Source organism: Saccostrea cucullata, unplaced genomic scaffold, assembly GCF_032062105.1.
Source record: "Saccostrea cucullata isolate Sc308-1 unplaced genomic scaffold, CSIRO_AGI_Scuc_v1 ctg10528, whole genome shotgun sequence".
In the NCBI taxonomy this organism is placed as follows: domain Eukaryota; kingdom Metazoa; phylum Mollusca; class Bivalvia; order Ostreida; family Ostreidae; genus Saccostrea; species Saccostrea cuccullata.
The window spans coordinates 3583-22713 of NW_026923863.1; the positions used below are offsets into that span (position 1 = coordinate 3583).

At 35.8% G+C, this 19131-nt stretch overlaps 1 protein-coding gene across 1 annotated transcript; it reads right to left on the reverse strand.

The window, feature by feature from the left end:
* Positions 1-10943: 10943 nt before the first annotated feature.
* Positions 10944-19021, reverse strand: LOC134265129 (ubiquitin thioesterase OTUB1-like; the record flags this gene model as incomplete). Its single annotated transcript, XM_062747369.1, is given in 6 exon segments — positions 10944-11456; positions 12626-12703; positions 12706-12718; positions 16869-16969; positions 17308-17392; positions 18860-19021. Coding segments are annotated over 6 exon segments (637 nt in total), but the record flags the coding sequence as incomplete, so codon positions are not given.
* Between the last annotated feature and the right edge of the window lie 110 nt (positions 19022-19131).

Genomic DNA, 19131 nt, shown 5'->3' on the forward strand with positions numbered 1-19131 from the left:
GGACTAGATCTGGAAACCAGTATTTACTTACCATTATGTGTACATCCACTCGATTTCCTGAAGCCATACCTCTAAGGAATATAAAGGCAAAGAGCATAGTTAAGGCCCTAACCAAGTTTTTCAGTTTTGTAGGAGCACCCAAGGCAATTCAGTCGGATCAAGGCTCAAATTTTATGTCGGGGTTGTTCCAGCAAGTCATGCATGAGTTGGGTATAAGGCAATATAGATCAACTGCTTATCATCCTGAGTCCCAGGGAGCGCTAGAACGTTTTCATCAAACCCTAAAAACAATGCTGAAGACATATTGTTACCAGTATGAGAAAGATGGGATGAAGGGGTTCATCTTGTGTTATTTGCTGCACGAGAAGCAGTCCAGGAGTCTCTTGGGTTCAGTCCTTTTGAATTGGTGTTCGGTCAGAGGTTAGAGGTCCTTTGAAATTGTTGAAGGAAAAGTGGCTGACTGAGACTAGTGATCTTAATCTTTTAGATTATGTGTCTAATTTCAAAGAAAAACTTTACAATGCTTGTAAATTAGCACAAGAAAATTTGAAGAATTCTCAGATGAAAATGAAAATGTGGTATGACAAAGATGCCAGAAATAGGGTGTTTAAGCCAGGTGATAAGGTTCTTGTATTTTTACCTATTCCTGGTCATCCTTTACAGGCCAGATTTTATGGTCCTTATGAAATTGAAAGCAAGATCAGTGATGTAAACTATGTAGTTAAGACACCAGGTCGACGTAAAGAGAAACGGGTTTGTCACATTAACATGTTAAAAGAGTATTTTGAAAGGTGTGACCGAAATTCTGTAAAACCAGTTTCCACTTTGGCCAATGCTAAGACTGTTCAAAATTGTATTGAAAGTGATGCGGGTGTGGAGGTGAGTGAGAGGGATTGTGATCAGGGTGTCCGCTTGGAGGACTCAGAGATTTTGGCTGATTTTGATGCCAGGCTTGGACATTTGAACATTCACCAAAAAGAACAAGTTAAAAACTTGATGAATGAGTATCATCAAATCTTTTCGGATGTTCCAAAGAAAACTAATGCAGCTTGTCATGATGTCATAGTGAGTGACGTTCTGCCTATCAAACAACATCCGTACCGTCTGAATCCAATAAAATTGCAGTACCTAAGAAGGGAAGTGCAGTACATGTTGGACAATGACATTGTTGAACCTAGTAAAAGTGATTGGAGCTCACCGTGTATTCTTGTACCAAAAACAGGACGGTTCGTACAGATTATGTACAGACTTTAGAAAGGTGAATTCTGTTACCAAAACTGATTCATATCCAATACCTAGAATCGATGACTGTATTGACAACATTGGAAACGCGAAATTTGTCAGTAAATTTGACCTGTTGAAAGGCTACTGGCAAGTACCTTTAACAGAAAGAGCAAAAGAAATATCTGCTTTTGCTACACCAGATGGACTTTACCAGTATAAAGTAATGCCTTTTGGCATGAAAAACGCACCGGCTACATTCCAAAGGATGATTCACTCCCTTCTTCAAGACCTTGAGGGATGCGAGGCCTACGTTGATGATGTCGTCATATACAGCAACACATGGGACGAACATCTCCGAATCATGCGTGCTTTATTTGACATTTTAGCTAAAGCAAATTTAACTGTGAATCTTGAGAAGAGCGAATTTTGTCATGCTTATGTAGTAGGGATGTCAACGAGTACCCGGTTAACCGGGTCCTCGATCGAACGTCCGAGTATCGAATACTAAAATCGGTACTCGGTTACTCGGATGTATATTTTTGAATATTTCTAAGCTTATATATTCATTAATGTATTAAACATCTGCTTTAAAACGTAAAATGTTCATTGCACTTGCACATACAGTAATTAGGGTTTACTACGATTCTAAATGACCGTTATCGCCTGTGGCAGTGTTATCGTAAGCAGTAATTATCATGACCAAGCACCGGGGGTACCTGACCTTTCTCACCTTTGGCTGTCTTTTACCCTTATTTTTTGTTTGGCTTCAATTATTTGTTTTCACTGAACATCGTTTAAATCCATTACGTTTAAATAAATTTCATAATTTTCTCAATTCTCCGAGAAGCCGTAATTAAATTCTCGGAAAAAGAGCGGATGATATTACACGTGCGATTGTTCATATGGTTGTGTTTGATTACATGCCAATACAACTGGTTGAAGGCGAAGGCTTTAAAAAAACAATGACCATCGTTGCACCAAACTACAAAATACCGTCCTGAAATATTATAAAATCTAGGGATCGAAAAGTGTACGAAAATCGTAAATCCGCTCTATTAGGAAAACTTGATCAAGTTCAAGTTGATACTGTACGTAGCTCTGACGACTGCATACCTGGTCGTCAAACGCGACAAAGAATTACATTACAATTACGGAGCAGATTATTTTTTTTAAACAAAAACACAATGAACAACTTTTGATTTTATTTCTTGTGTTTTTCTGATAAATAAATTGAATTTTAAAAAAATGTTATATTAAATTTCGTCGGGCACGAAGTGTTCATCATCAACAGAAATACATTTACGGATAAGCCTCATATCAGTGCATCTGGTTTTATTTCTACAAGAGTTTACAATGTTTTACAGTCTTCAATTTACTTGTTCATATTTATTTACACTTTTACCGAGTACCCGGGTACTCGATCGGAAAAATGTCCGAGTAACCGAGTATTGAAAATTGACCGATTTGACATCCCTATTATGTAGAGAGTATTTAGGTCATAAAGTAGGTCAAGGTTATGTTACACCCATTATGGCTAAAGTGGAAGCTATTGCAAAGTTCCCGATTCCTACAAACAAGAAAGAATTAATGAGGTTTTTGGGCATGGCTGGGTTTTACAGAAAATTTTGTCCAAATTTTTCCTCAGTAGTTAGTCCACTTACAAATCTTTTACAAAAGACGGTTAACTTTGAATGGACAAAGGACTGTGAAAAATCCTTTCATAAAATCAAATCTATCCTGATGAGAAACCCAGTTCTGTCAACTCCAGATTTTTCTAAGCAATTTAAGCTTACTGTTGACGCTAGTGATGTTGGAATCGGGCAGCTTTGTTTCAAGAACATAGTGATAATGTAGATAGAGTTGTTTCTTATTTTTCAAAGAAACTTACAAAATGTCAACGAAATTATTCTACTATTGAAAAAGAATGCCTTGCTTTGTTGTTAGCTTTACAGCATTTTGATGTTTATTTGAATGTTACTTTGCATCCAATTCTTGTGTATACTGATCACAACCCCCTGACATTTTTGCATAAATTGTCAAACAAGAATCAAAGACTGACTAGATGGAGTTTGTTGTTACAAGAATACAACATAACAATTAAGCATATCAAAGGCAAAGACAATGTTATTGCAGACGCCTTGTCAAGAGTATCGTAAATATATTAGATTTTGTATTAATGTACATGTTTTACAATTTAAGTTTTTCATTGACATTCAAACTTTTTAAGGGAGGTGTTGTGAGATGTGTATTGTTTCATTATGTATATAACTAGTAACATTAAGTTTCTTGAACATTCCAGAGTGGTCAACATGTTCGGTCATTTTATCTAGAACATTCTTAAATTTTGTGTATGTCCAGATTGTTCCAGTAATATCATGTTTTAACAATTTCTAGAATATTCTAGATTTATATTACTGTATAAATACCCTGTCAATTCGATGCATAATAATACTTTGTCGTATAAGCACTATTGAGATATAACTGGGATATATATTTTCACTGGGACATTGTGTGCAGAAACGGCACTTGATGTATGTATTTTTAGATTCTTGCTAAGTTTGTACTTTATGTTTGATATATTTATTATATATTACTGTAAATAAATTATTGTTAAGTTTAAATTGTGTTATTGATCTTTGCTGGCATTTCGGGTAATTCTGACCCATAACATTATCGCACCATCGCTTCATCGTCATCGCATTATCGTGTCAATGCATTATCAACCCAGACCTCGATGGTGCGATAGTGAACTGCGTGGCCCTATACAGATTCCACAGCATGTACCTATCCGGATTCTTATGGAAGCCAGATAGGGCCACGCACTTCACTATCGCATCATCGCACCATCGAGGTTTAGGTCGATAGTGCGATGAAGAAATAATGCGATGACGATGAGGCGATCGTGCGATAGCGATGAGTGATGGTGCGATAGCGCGATGACGATGATGCTATGGCGCGACAATGCGATGACGATGATGCGATAATGCGATGACGCGATGGTACGATGACGCGATGGTGCGATAGTGATGACACGATGATGCGATGACGATGGTGCGATAGTACGATGACGATGAAGCGATATTCACTATCGCTCAATCGTGCTATCGCACCATCGCCATCGCATTATCGCGCCATAGCATTCGTCATCGCGCTATCGCTTCATCGTTATCGCACCACTGTTTCATCGTTATCGCACCATCGATCTTTAAATTGATGCTCGATGGTGCGAAAATAAACTGCATGTACCTATCCGGATTCCATACATACGATCCTCTCCCATTCTGAGCTACATGCGGACTCCGAACCGTGGCTTGAGACAATGGGGTTGGGTGGAATGACACGATAATGCGATGACGATGAAGCGATGTTGCGATAGTAGTTTTTCGACGATGCAATGTCGATGATGCGATGAAGTGTTGGTGCAAAACAGCGGTGGCGATGCCGCAGTAATACGATAAAGGCATGCTTATTTTTAATCCACGCACTGTCGTGTCATCGCATTATCGTTTAATATCGCACTCTTGCACAACGATATCTCTTTCCCTTTCAAAACGATTCTACTTTCATGATGTGACCTGTCATAATCATTATAAAAGTATGGAATCCGGATAGGGCCACGCAGTTCACTATCGAATCATCGCACCATCGAGGTTTGAGTCGATGATGCGATGACGCGATAATGCGATGACGATGGAGCGATGAAGCGATAACGATGAAGCGATGGTGCGATAGCACGATGACGATGACGCGATACTGCGATGACGATGAAGCAATGGTGCGATGGAGCGATAAAGTGGACGCGATGGCACGATAGCGATGCTGCGATGGTGCGATAGGGATGATACGATAACGCGATAACGATGAAGCGATGCTCTATCGTGTCATCATCAGTGCTCTATCGCACTATCGTCATCGCATTGTCGCACTATCGCGCTATCGACTCTTTTGCGCATGCGCCATTGAGAAGAAAAATTGTGTCAGGTTGTGAAAGTATGAACAGAATACATATCGGAAATAGATCTTACTGGGTGAATTAACTTCACTTGGCATAAAAATTAACCATGTCTTTATTGCCAGACATATAACAAGTTAGAAGATTATTAAAATATAGTTTGATAATCAAGATAAAGTTAACAATACACTCATGTTGTGAATGATGTAAAGAAATCGAAATCTGCGTGATCTAGATTTTGGTTTCTAAACGGGGGGGGGGGATTAATACTGTAGATTGGGAAATAATTACGTGGGAAATAATTACGATGGTTTTACTTTCACTATGTTCGCGATTCATTTTTTTCAGCAAAATTATACCCATCGTGAATGCTATCATTAACTACTAAAACAAGTAAATGCATATACGAAATTTAAATTAATCTCTTGCATTGTGAAATCAGGGACCTACATGTATATACTAGTATATAGGTCCCTGGTGAAATTAAACCCATCGCTATTGTACTTTCTGAGAAAGCGATTTAAATTTAAAGCAAATACAAAACAAAAGTCTTCCTCCTCTCTCCTCTTGGTACTTCGTGTTTGTTATTTAAAATATGATCATCAAATACAAAATCAAAGTCTGTAAATTATCACTGGGCAATCAAATCTTTGCTCGAATTAACTACCTGCTGAGAATGCCATCCTATCTATATAGTTGATAGAGCGATGGTGCGATGACACGATGTCGATAGCGCGATAAAGCAATAACGATGGCACGATATAGCATCGCATCATCACTGTCGCGCCATCGCATTATCGCTATCGCACCAACGCATCATCGCTATCGTGCCATCGCGTCATCGCTCCATCGTACCATCGCATCATCGTCGTCGCGCTATCGCGCCATCGCATCATCGTCATCGCGCTATCGCGCCATCGCTTCATCGTTATCGCACCATCGCTTCATTGTCATCGCATTATCGCGTCATCGCACCATCGACTCAAATCTCGATGGTACGATGATGCGATAGTGAACTGTGTGGCCCTATCCGGATTCCATACAAAAGAGTATTTTATTATTTTTACGAATTTACAAAGTGTACTGAGTTTGAGAAAAAAAATTAAATTACCAGTGCTACTCGATCGCCGAATTTTTCGAATTTCTCCAACATAAACTGTCCCAGAGGCTTCTGATCTAGCTGAATGTCTTCGATATTGGAAGTGTATACTTTATTTAAAACTGCTGATGAACTAAAACAACTGATGCTGACTGGTTTAAAATGGCACAGTTTCTTTCGACATCCATTGTGTAGAGAACGGTTCGATTTTAGTCTGTTGAGGACAAGCCTCGTCCCTCTTTCAAAATGTTTTATCGTTTTCACCGATGACATCTACAAAAAGATTTAACAGTTTACTTTTAGGTATAAATAAGAATATAATTTACATTCTTTCAAAAAGAACAAATAGTTATCCATTAATCAGAATCTAAAATCGTAAATTTTTATGAAAAATACAAACGTTAAGTCTATTTTCGACTGTGATATCTTGTTTTATACATTACTTGTATGAAGTTCTATTAAATGGGGGTTAGAAGTCTGGAAAATGTCCGAATTTAAAAAAGTATGAAATATTATCATACTTATATACATACAGTGTATAATGCGACCTCATATTTATATCACCAAGCCATATAGAGCCAGAGGAAATATTGACACTTCTGAGTAATTAATTTGTGACAACGACAGTCAATTAAAAAAATTATCAATTAAAATAATTATCAAAACCAAAAATGATTATACCCTTTTAACGACAGGATGTTGTAAAAGATAATTGATCTTAAATAATTTTGTAGAAGTATACAGGGTCTAAAAACTTTGGTAACAACTTTAATTAAAAGTGCAATAAAAAGATTCATAGCCTAAAGATATGTAACACCAACCAAATGATTGGGGTTTTCCATTGAAACTAACATCTAATTTTAATTAGATTGACTTTAATATATGCTTATGAATTCAACAAAGAAATACGGCGCCATACTGCAAAGTTCTCTGAAAAAAAAAAGAAATCTGTGCGCGTGTCCATTAGAGATTTCTAAAATTATTTTATATGATTGAATAATTCCCATCTTTCTGATTGGCTGAGATCCAACTATGTGGAAGAAATACTACATTATATTAACCTGCATTGATCTAAAATAGATCGGGAAATTCCGAATTGATACAAATTGCTTTGGAAAGCTATTGAAACGGCTGTGACTTTTTCCTCGTGAGAACAAAACAAAAGCGAATATATATTTTTTCGGGTGAGGGTGTTTAGAGGGGGTATAGGGACCCCCCTTCAACACTCTTTCTGATCAACAATTTTACTTTTTTCAACTCTCAGTTTTCCCTGATAATACTCCTTTCTTTTAAAATCTATACTTTAAAATGACTGACATTATATCTTTACTTTCATGGCAACTAAAACCATTTCAAATTGATACGACTGGTAATTTACATTTTAATTCTGCTTCTCTCTTGTATTTGGCTAGGACTTAAATAAAATGCAAAGAGGTAATGAGCTGTATCATTTTATCAGTGAATCGTATAATAAAAAATTATTGCGGTTTTTGGTCAATAATTACAATGATTTAGCCATCTTCGAAGTACAATATTCACCTTGCCCCTCGGGCTCGGTGAATATTGTACTCCTCAGATGGCTATATCATTGTATTGGCCGAAAAAAACATCATTAGACGTTTGTAAAATATGCTCTCCCCTCTTTACAACTGCAATGTCAGTTGACCTTGTCAGTCTAATATGACGGACAATGTGCTCTGGACTTCATGATAATCTATTGATAACAGGACATCAGTTTACACGTGTATAGTTTGGATCAAACTTTTAAAAAACCACTTAAATAATACGTTATTTCTCCTTTTTCCCTGAACATAAAATATTTCATTTACCTTATGATTAGCGAATAATATAAGGAGATCCGAGTTGAAAATTTATCCGAGATGCTACGTACATTTGAAAGGCAAGGAAGGGATAAAAACTATGAAGAAAATTTAGGTATCCTCTATATATTACATCATAGACCTAAAGCGCTTTAGGTCTATGATTACATTATGACGTCATAATAAGCATGTATAGCATCCTTCGGCCTTTACCGTCAAAGCGACCAAAAAAAAAAAGACAGAGATGTTCCGATACCAGGCCTACATATAAAATTATGTATAAAACATAATACAGCAGTATAGTGCATTTAATTTTTAGGCTTCAGTTTTATAGATTTTATAGACATAATACAGGAACTGAACATTTGAGCAAACGTTAACACCCCCCCCCCACTTTCACAGACGCGTTACAGTTTAGGTAAAGAAAAAAAGGTAAGTTGGTAGTGTTCGGGAAAAAAAATGGTGCTGCAAGAAGTTCGATCCTACCACCTCCCCCCCTCCCCCCGCATACACACAACGAAATAATATTTTCTTGTTTGGACAATGGTAACCTTCCTTTTTTTTTTGCTTGTCAAGTTTGTAGGTTCAATTTTTTTTCTTTCACTTAGCCCCCCCCCCCTCTGTCAATTTGCTTCCGACGCCAATGCTCTGTTTACTGCATATCCTAAACCTTGGTATGAAATGTTTGATCAACTTCTCTGCCAGCAGCCTGCCTCAAGTGGTTTAGAAAATTAATTGTATTCTGAGCATACTCTGTGCAGCTCTTCAGTATCAAAATATTGGAAGACATAAAATTATAACACTCTGTGCAGATGAAAGTACAATCTTACTACAAAAATAAAGGGAGGTGACGGTGGAGATAATATATTTAAAAAAAAAATGCAACAGGGAAGTGGTGATGATCAGGCAGATTATTGTGCCTGCCTGCATGTCAATTTCTTTAATTTAGAAAGGCACGGCCTCTTATCGTTAATGGAGGGTGACCATTTTTCTTGCAATAATTTCTTTCAAACACACAGAATGACATTGTTTTTTGGAAGAGTATTGACCTTGTTTTTTGAAGAGAAAGAACTTAAGTAATCTTATATTTGATCGACTTCAAGCTGAAACATTAAACTAATTCAACTATGAAGCAAACAATTGGACAAGAGGTCTGCTTTGCACTCTGTCAGAGAGATACACAGAGTGTTCTCCTTCAAGGCCTAGGTCTGAAATGCTCAATCATTACAACCATTCACTACTAGAACCACGGGCACTGGAAGTTAATGTAAATATATAGTATGTGTATACGGTATATATACACATACTATATATTTACATTAACTTCCAGTGCCCGTGACTAGAACATCGTGCACTCTGCATACTTCATTCTAACTCTAGGACCTACAACTTTCACGATATATATACTCTAAATATAGTCATTCTGACCTAGATAAATTTGAAGAATTAAGAAACCGAAAAACAGAAGAATTGTGCAAGTTAAAGAAAATCAATCAAACCTTCGGATCCTTTTTCAATGTACAATTTTCCAGCAAAAGATCAGGAACAGTTCGAAGTATTTTTCTTTTCTCTTCGATCAGCCTGGTATGTTTACAGCTCAGTGTTTACATGTATCGTGGGGCTCCCACGGGAGGACTCGTCTTAGTATGCTAGATTGGACTTTGCACCTGTGTGTGTGGAATGCAGTAGGTAACCCACAGTCGGTCTCGCTTCTCTTAAGAAGGTAAAGAGAAGCGAGACCGACCGTGGGTTTCCTACTATGTAGGTAAATTAAGGGATCAAAACATATCCCCTAACAGAGCTCAGTAGACAAAATTTTAAAATCTTTCGTTGGGGTGGGAACAAGCTGATTCTGATAGGAGGCAATTCTACTAATATAAAGGGGAGTGAGGGGTGGTGGTGGTGGTGGTGGTGGGGGGGGGGGTTACCAAAAATTCCGACAAATACAATAAAAATGTCCTCAGACATTATTATTGAGGGGGCACAATCAAATACATGTATAGTAGCTATGTTTTTTGTAGTATTCTATATAAAGTCCGCGAAGAAGCCACAGAGCGGAACCATGGAAACTGTATCTTGACATGACAATTAAGACAGTATTTCATAGCTTTATTTCTTAATTTAAATTACAATGGCAAAATTATCCCCCCTCCCACTTACTTCGGCGGGGGTGAGGGGAATTGGCCTGTAACTTAGACACCAATTTTCTTTCAAATCTTGATTTTGCACATTTTCGATCGTACAGAAAAAAGGGGACAGACAAATCAAAATACCCTGTCTACAAAGGGCCTGTGTTGATTCGTACTCATGAAGTTCAAATAAATTTAAGAAAACTTTGAGACGGATATTGGAGAGGGTAAATCAATTCGAGCAAAAGAGTCCAGGGGTTTCCAAATCAACTTCCTAAAATAAACTATAACGCAGGTCAAGAGTGAGGCCCTGGGTTTCGGTTACACAGACACTCAGAGCCCACCCTTTCTCCCCCTCTTCAATATGCCAATCCAAAATACAATTTTTACAAAAGCATATAATTTAGGAACTCGGGCATACCATTGCCTTTGACCACTTCTAAAATAAAGACGACTCGTCATAAACTGATAAAAGAGAGTCCAGGATTTTTTATATCTGGGACTGGGTATGGGGTGTCCAGGGAAAATACTGTTTTTTTTTAAATGATTATGGGTAATACATGTAAAGTTAAGATGATGTTGAATGCTTTCAGGCAATGTAAGATATCCATGTTGTATACATGATGTTTGTAGGATATATTTGTAACACACAAAGCTAGTGTATCACTTTAAGATTTTTCTACTATAAATAACAGATATAGATGGAAAAAAAAAACTACTGCAATTAATGTCTTTTTATTTATTTTCTTTTATTGTCGATTTTCAAATAGAATTTGACAATTTTTCAGCTGTAAGAAAAATTCACAACTTTCCTGCTACGACATTGCATAAATCCTCTCTATAAAAAAAGCTAATGTATCTCACGTAAAATAAACACATACATACGAGTATACTCTTCCATAAACAGAAACATTTTAGTGTCTCACAGAAAAGAAATAAGATTAAACAGAACAATGTAAACACAGAAGTAGCTGGTCTATCTCACACGCCACTGTCAACACTGCAGTTTTTGGTCTATAACATGCCCCCCACTGTTAGGTGTACAGAACGTCATAGTGTCCTGGCCTGTACAGTAGGGTTACCACGGGAGTAGAATCCTCCGGGAAGTTATGGTGATTACACTGGTCCCCTTCCCCGCGATCCATGTACTCCACCCTGACCGGCACCCCCAGGGCGGAGGTCAGGGCTATAATCTGTATGTGGTCGCTCTCTTTACCCATAGGTTCCACCTCCTGAAGAATAAAGAACCATTACAGTCTGAACAGAATGAAGTATCCCCCAACATTACCATAAACCATTACAGTCTGAACAGAATGAAGTATCCCCCCAACATTACCATAAACCATTACAGTCTGAACAGAATGAAGTATCCCCCCAACATTACCATAAACCATTACAGTCTGAACAGAATAAAGTATCCCCCCAACATTACCATAAACCATTACAGTCTGAACAGAATGAAGTATCCCCCCAACATTACCATAAACCATTACAGTCTGAACAGAATGAAGTATCCCCCCAACATTACCATAAACCATTACAGTCTGAACAGAATGAAGTATCCCCCCAACATTACCATAAACCATTACAGTCTGAACAGAATAAAGTATCCCCCCAACATTACCATAAACCATTACAGTCTGAACAGAATGAAGTACCCCCCCCAACATTACCATAAACCATTACAGTCTGAACAGAATGAAGTATCCCCCCCAACATTACCATAAAATACTATATATTGTGTAATGGGAGAGGAGAGAAATGCAGCGGACCTGACCGGAGATTCAGGAGGCCCAGCTTCGAATTCCGGTCTGGTCCACTGCATTTTGCTCCTCTCTGGTTACAATTGAAATGTGATTGTATTTGGACTCTTATTTACAGCTTTTAATTTTTTTCAAATACCCGATATGTATAACATATCTATCCATTTCTATGTAAATTCTGATCGATAAACCCATTGACTTGACTCTGCTTTAATACAGTTTTTTTAACTTCCAATCATTTATGCAACATAAACAAGTAAAAAGGGTGAATCATCTCACATATTATCTTATATTACCACTTTGGAGCCCCCGATTAATGATAACTGACATTTATCAGAACAATGACCTCAAATTCTGTGTCAAATACACACCAGGTCAGACATTTTGTGGAATGCTCCGGGTAATGTACTGAGGAGTAAACCATTTTCTGCCCCGAGTATACTATATTTGATAGCTTGTTACGGACTTTGATACCCAACCTTTACTTTCCTAAATACATGTCTACATAAGATAAAGTGGTTTAACTGGGACATTTAAACACGTGTATAACCTATCCATGTCTGCAATAAAATCTTCATTTTGTTGATTATCAGTCTAAGTGATTTCTTAATACGATGACAATATATTTTAATCCCTACCTGATTGCAGAACTCCTTAATTCCTCTTTCTCCTTCAATGAAATTACTGAAAAATTCAGCCTCCTTTTGCAGATGACCATAGAAACAACCAACCTACAAAATTTCACTTTTTTATAGACATAACATTATGAAGTAACCAGACTCATAACTTATAGTATACATATATTATATTTTAAAATAAGTTATTTTTGCAGTTGCAATGGCTTCAGATCTAAAGCTCAGCAATTTAAAGAAATAAACTAGCTGTAGATAGTATAAAAAAAATTATTACAGATCTGGAGCTCATTGGTGTGAACAAATAGATGGTTCAGATCTGTAGCTCACTGGTGTGAACAAATTAGATGATGCAGATCCTGATTCCCATTGGTGTGAACAAATTAGATGGTGGAACATCCTGAGATTTAATCTTAATCCTAACCCTGGTGTGAACGAATTAGATGGTTACAGATCTGTAGCTCACTGGTGTAAACAAATAGATGGTTCAGATCTGTAGCTCATTGGTATGAACAAATAAGATGGTTCAGATCTGTAGCTTATTGGTGTGAACAAATTAAATTGTTCAGATATCTGTAGCTCACTGAAGTAAACAATTAATAATATGCAGTACTCTGTAACATTGTTGTGAACAAATTAGAAGATGCAGATCTGAGATTCACTGTTACCCTAACCATGGTGTGAACAAATTAGATGGTTCAGATCTGAGATTCACTGGGTGAACAAATTAGATGGTTCAGATCTGTAGCTCATTGGTGTGAACAAATTAGATGGTTCAGATCTGTAGCTCATTGGTGTGAACAAATTAGATGGTTCAGATCTGTAGCTCATTGGTGTGAACAAATTAGATGGTGCAGATCTGTAGCTCATTGGTGTGAACAAATGGATTAGATATCTAATTAGCACTGAGATTCATTGGGTGAACAAATGAAGACGTAAGGCTAAATAATCTGTAGCTTATTGGTGTGAACAAATTAGATAGTTCAGGTCTGTACTCACTGGTGTGAACAAATTAGATGGTGCAGATCTGTAGCTCATTTGGTGGGAAACAAATCAGATGATGCACAATCTAGCTCATTGGTGTGAACAATTAGATGATGCAGACGTGAGATTCACAAAACCCTAACCCTGGTGTGAACAAATTAGATGGTTCAGATTTGTAGCTCATTCATGTAAACTAATTAGATAGTTATGATCTGTAGCTCATTGGTGTGAACAAATTAGATGGTGCAGATCTGTAGATGTGTGTGGAATGAAGTATTAAATGAAGCATTTCGATTCATCCTCACAAAAATGTAGGATCAGTTTCCATGATTTGTGGTTGGGTATGCATTAGGCATAGGCTGTCAAGGGGATAAAAACACAGATGTTGGATGAAAATCATCATAGAAGATTCTTTTATCAAGTTTTATACATACCTATCAGTTTTTTTATGCCGATATTTAACACATTTCAACAGAGTTGGCAGGGATATAGTTATACGCTTGTGTGTGAGTTAACATTGCCGTATACAAAGCAGAAATATTATTTGCATTGGGATCAATGTCAAATACTGCCTTGATTAATTACAGATCTACATGCTTTTTTGGGAGTAGATCGACCATATTCCCCTTTGTGTTGCCTTTGCTTTTTTAGAATATAAATCCACTGAATATTACTTCATTACTTTAAGCAAAAATCATTGTGACATCACAAGTGCTATATGAAAAACAATATCCAATGAGAAATACCCTTAGGATAAAGGGGTAAACATCTGACATGTGATAAAGTTGGTTAAGAGAACCACATAACAACACATTATGTATGGACACAGTGTTTACATTAATTTTTTTTAATTTCAATTTAAACTGTTAATTATAGCTTTTCAAGAGTATAATTTTTGTCACAGGAATGGGGACATGTTTTAGAATGTAGTACATCATGCATTAAATGCAAAAACTAAACTTTTTTCTGTTTGAAATATTTTATTGTCAAGATGTATCAACAATATAAAGATCAGACATAAGTTCTTAACACTAACAATGCCCCCGCCCTAGCCCCAAGGCCTCGTGACATTACCTTAACTTAAATCAACACATACTTGGAATGCTAAAGTATCAATGGCTTTGCTGTTCTACAGAAAGTAAATATGCATAAGGTAAAACCTGCTCCCTGCCCTGTCACACCAAGATGTGTCCCCAGGAGATTTTACAGCTATATAAAATTTTTCAAATCACTGTGAAATCGCAGGGAAAATACACAATTTCTCTAAAATTTTCACAATATAAAGACGTCACAGAGTCCTTATAGCAATCAGTGTGTTTCTACAGCTTTTTTGCAGCAAGCTACTGTGTCCCCATGCGAGATAATTGGCATATGACTGCACTTCTGCAGAGTTTACAAGCATGTAGGAGTTGTCATCTCGGTACATGCATATTAAATGTTAAGTATGGAAGTACATGTATTAATAATCAATAATTTTAACATGAACTGTTATAATTTTTAATTTCTGTTTATTAAAAATCATTTAAGGTCAATGAAAGAGGTAATTGTTAAAGGAAGCCGATAACGATATTATTGTGAAATATGAAAGCCTTAAACGATCCACTAAGTTTGCTGAAAAAAATAATTATACAGTATAATTTTTGAACGTTTCATTATCTTTGATGCCCATAAACAGTGAATTAAGAAGCTCCTTTCTTTTTATTTTATTATCATAATATATAAATGTGCATTTTTGCTGAAAAATCTGATGACACTGCAGGATTTACAAGCAGAGAGAAAGTACTTGTGTTTAACCTTAACTGCACATTTTGTTTAAAAAGAAAATGACATAAAAAAATTACTTAGAAAACATTAAAACTGTTAGTATGAGAAAAGTATAAATAGACTTTATTACATGTTCTAGGTAACAATTTGAATAGAATTTTTACGCTAAAAGGTAGTTCTCAAATAAGTGGTAAACTCTCTCACTTTCAACTGAAAAATTTTACTCTTTGTTCCTATGTTGCTAATAGTAAATCCACCTGTCATCCAATATTGATATTACAAAAGGGCTGGGTACCAGCGGAATTTCATATGGCAATTAACTGATATTTGGAATGATAAAGTATCAATGGCTTTGCTGTTCTTCAGATAACCCGTAAATATGCATAAATTATCCCACGTGTCCAACCAAGATGTGTCCCCATGGAGATTTAACAGCATTGTTAAATATTTCAAATCCTGTGGAATCGCAGGGAAAATTTAGATCTTAAAAATTTTCACAATAGAATAAATAGACGTATACAAGTGCCTCCTATGTCAATCAATGTGTTTCTACAGCCCATTGCCATCAAACACAAAGAGAGTCCACAAGACTTGCATGCATATCTGGCCTCCTCAGCATCTGCACAAAGACAGACACACAAGATTTACATGCACGTTAGGCGAAATTTACATGCCAGTAGAATGAACAAGAAATCAAATATTAAATGTTCAAAGAGTTATGGAAAACATGTATCAACTGGGAATAGTTATGTAATCGAAGGTTGAAATTTTGTCTAATTTTGGATAAGAGTGGGTATAGTGCATAAGGTACAACACTATTGTTTTCATTTATACTAACTGGTGCATAAAAACGACATTAATTTTTTTCCACATTGGAACAATCTTAAAGTACATGAAAGCCATAGCCCAGCACTCAAATTCTCTTTAAAAAAGAAGCAGTGCACTTATCTTTTTGCATAGTATGCTTACCCAATAAATTAAGAACACTATGTCTTTTTATTTTATCTATCATAAGTTTTTATAAATGTGCATTTAATTGATCTGAACTATTGGTAACACTTTGAGGATTTCATCAAGTCAGAGAGAAAAGTTGTGAAGCCTCACGTTTGATCTGTTGTCCTAACCTGTCAACATGATTTGACAGGTGAAAAGTTGTTATGAAATTCTTTTATATATACTGTTACAATTAACAAGATGTATTTTAAACAGGGTTTCATTACCTATATTGTCAACCTCTGTTTTAAAATAACTTGTTTTTAGTGAGTAAATCAAATTTTAATTCAATATTTTTTTAACACCCTTGAAAATGAGCCCATTATTATTATTAGATAAATCTCCACAGTTAAACAAGCTGATCTAGATGACATTTAACAATTGAAAGGGGCACAACTCTTTGTCAAGCTAAATCCTTGAAGAGAAAAAAAAGATATATTATAAAAATAAGCATTTGATGAGAGTTTATATCTTTAATGTATAATATACCCCTGGTACATAACCATACCTTAGGAAGACCACCAGATAATCCGACAGTCCCTGGTCATTAAAGGTTTGTAGTAACTCATCTAATGTACACGTCTCCAATTTGTTCACTACATCCATGAACTGAAAGACAATCATAAAGTCTCAATCTTGTAAATGGGGTGAAATGGTTCAACTTTCTTTTACCTGAATTTCAGAATGTTTGATATAAAAACATATACAACTACTAGAACATCAATTTTTCAATCTGACAAGATGTGGATGAAATTTATACCACATCAGCACATGGATATCACACAAGAAAGACCTACTTGATGTGAGTGTATGCAATATCTAAACTGAGCAGACGGTCAACATCCTAGTTTTCAGGATATACTGTACCGATTGACATATTTTAAGGGGAATTCATTTTTTTTTTAAATACTGGATATAAATAAAACAGGTAAAGTACACTAACTCACATTTTCATGAAAGTCATCAATAGTAAATTCTGGAAATCCTAATTGAATTAAACCATCTCTTGTCTTTTGGGCTACTTCTTTAAATCTACAAAAAAGATAAAATGATGTAACATAATGATATTAATATTAGCAAAAATGTAATCAACAATGTGTTCCATTAACACAAATGCCAAAATGAGTTGCCATTTCTAATGAAAAACTGACTCAGACAATGCACTTTTTTCTGCCAGTGACCTTGAACTTGCTTTAATGAATACTGGTCAAGGTCCTAAAACAGTTTAAACTCCGGTGATAATATTTCTCCATTACAAGAAAAGCCAGAATAAGAACTGAACTTTTTAAAAAGAGACTTTGAAATGACTTTGGTTCATAGGCATGACACACTTTGGTTTTTGTTAAAGACAGGTGATACAGACTAACTTTTGTCAACACTTGAGTCATTTTGTTTTGAGTAAAATGAACAAGTTTCACTGCATAGTTTTTAATTTTTCATTCAAAATTTCACAATAATCGAATTTGAAGTGAAAAAAAAAATTGTATAGATTAACAAGGATGGTTGCAAAAAGTTTGAATTTTGAACACATAGAAGGTCCAATTTTTTGCATCATTTGCAAAAGTAGACCCAAAAATATATACCAATCCAGGAATCCATTTCTTTTTTGTTTGCATCATCTGTCCATAATGTTAGTGCAAATGTTAACCTCCAATACTTTTCATAAAAGAGCTATGGAATGTAAAGGAATTATACATTACTCTGAAATTACCCTTGAACAAGTGACCTTTTCAAAATATACCCTCCTAATCTTTTTGTGAAGTATGAAGGTTAATGTTTCTCCATCAGAAAGTTATGGACAAGATACAACTACATTTCTTCTCACCAGAGACCTTGAACTTGCCAAAATGACTTTGCTTAAGGTCCACTTGCTGCAATAATGTAACCCTCTCCGATTTTTTAAATCTGATGTTTTCTGGAGGAGAGGGCTACATTACAGCTAAAGGTCAACAAGTCATGTATCCTCTTTCAACATATTTCCAGAATTAAATATAATCAAATTAATTAAATATATTTAATATAATACATATAAGTAATAACTGATCTTCAGATAGGAATAAAAATACATCGACCTTGGCTTTTAACTTATTGAAAACATGCAAATTCTCCAAATTATCAATTTGAAGTAAATGTGATACATGTATAATTTATTAAAATGGAATTTTTAATTAACATGGAATATTAATCATCAGTGTAATCAATGTATACTTGTAATTATGGCTCGGCCATGTCAAGGCCCGATTGTGACTCCGATTTGGAGTCACTATCGCACTTTGGAGTCTTACATTTATATAAAGAGATTCATTTCAATGTTCTTTCGCTAACAAAGACATCTGGTTCTGAGGCCATAAAACTTAGACAAGCTCACTTTTGATCTCAGTCTCACTTAAACAAATGGAATATATAGGGGGAAAGTGAGACTGAAATCAAAAGTGAGCTCATCTAAGTTCTATATCCCACAGGCCTGAACAATTAAGTGAAAGATAAAAGTTCTCTCACCTGTTATAATCTGATTTGTCTTCCAGTAATGTTTCAAAATATCGGAATCCAAATGCTCGGTAGAAACAGTTACCATCACCTCTTACTTTGCGCACACATGAGAAACGATTTTTTAAATCCTGCAATATACAATATAAGCATATCAATATACTTATTTTGGAGCTATCATTTAACAGCCAAGAATAAGCAGTTTTGCAAGGCAACCAGACACATGAACTGAATTTTCTCCCTTAGATTCCTGCCAATCAAGGCGCAGATTTCAAATTGCTTTT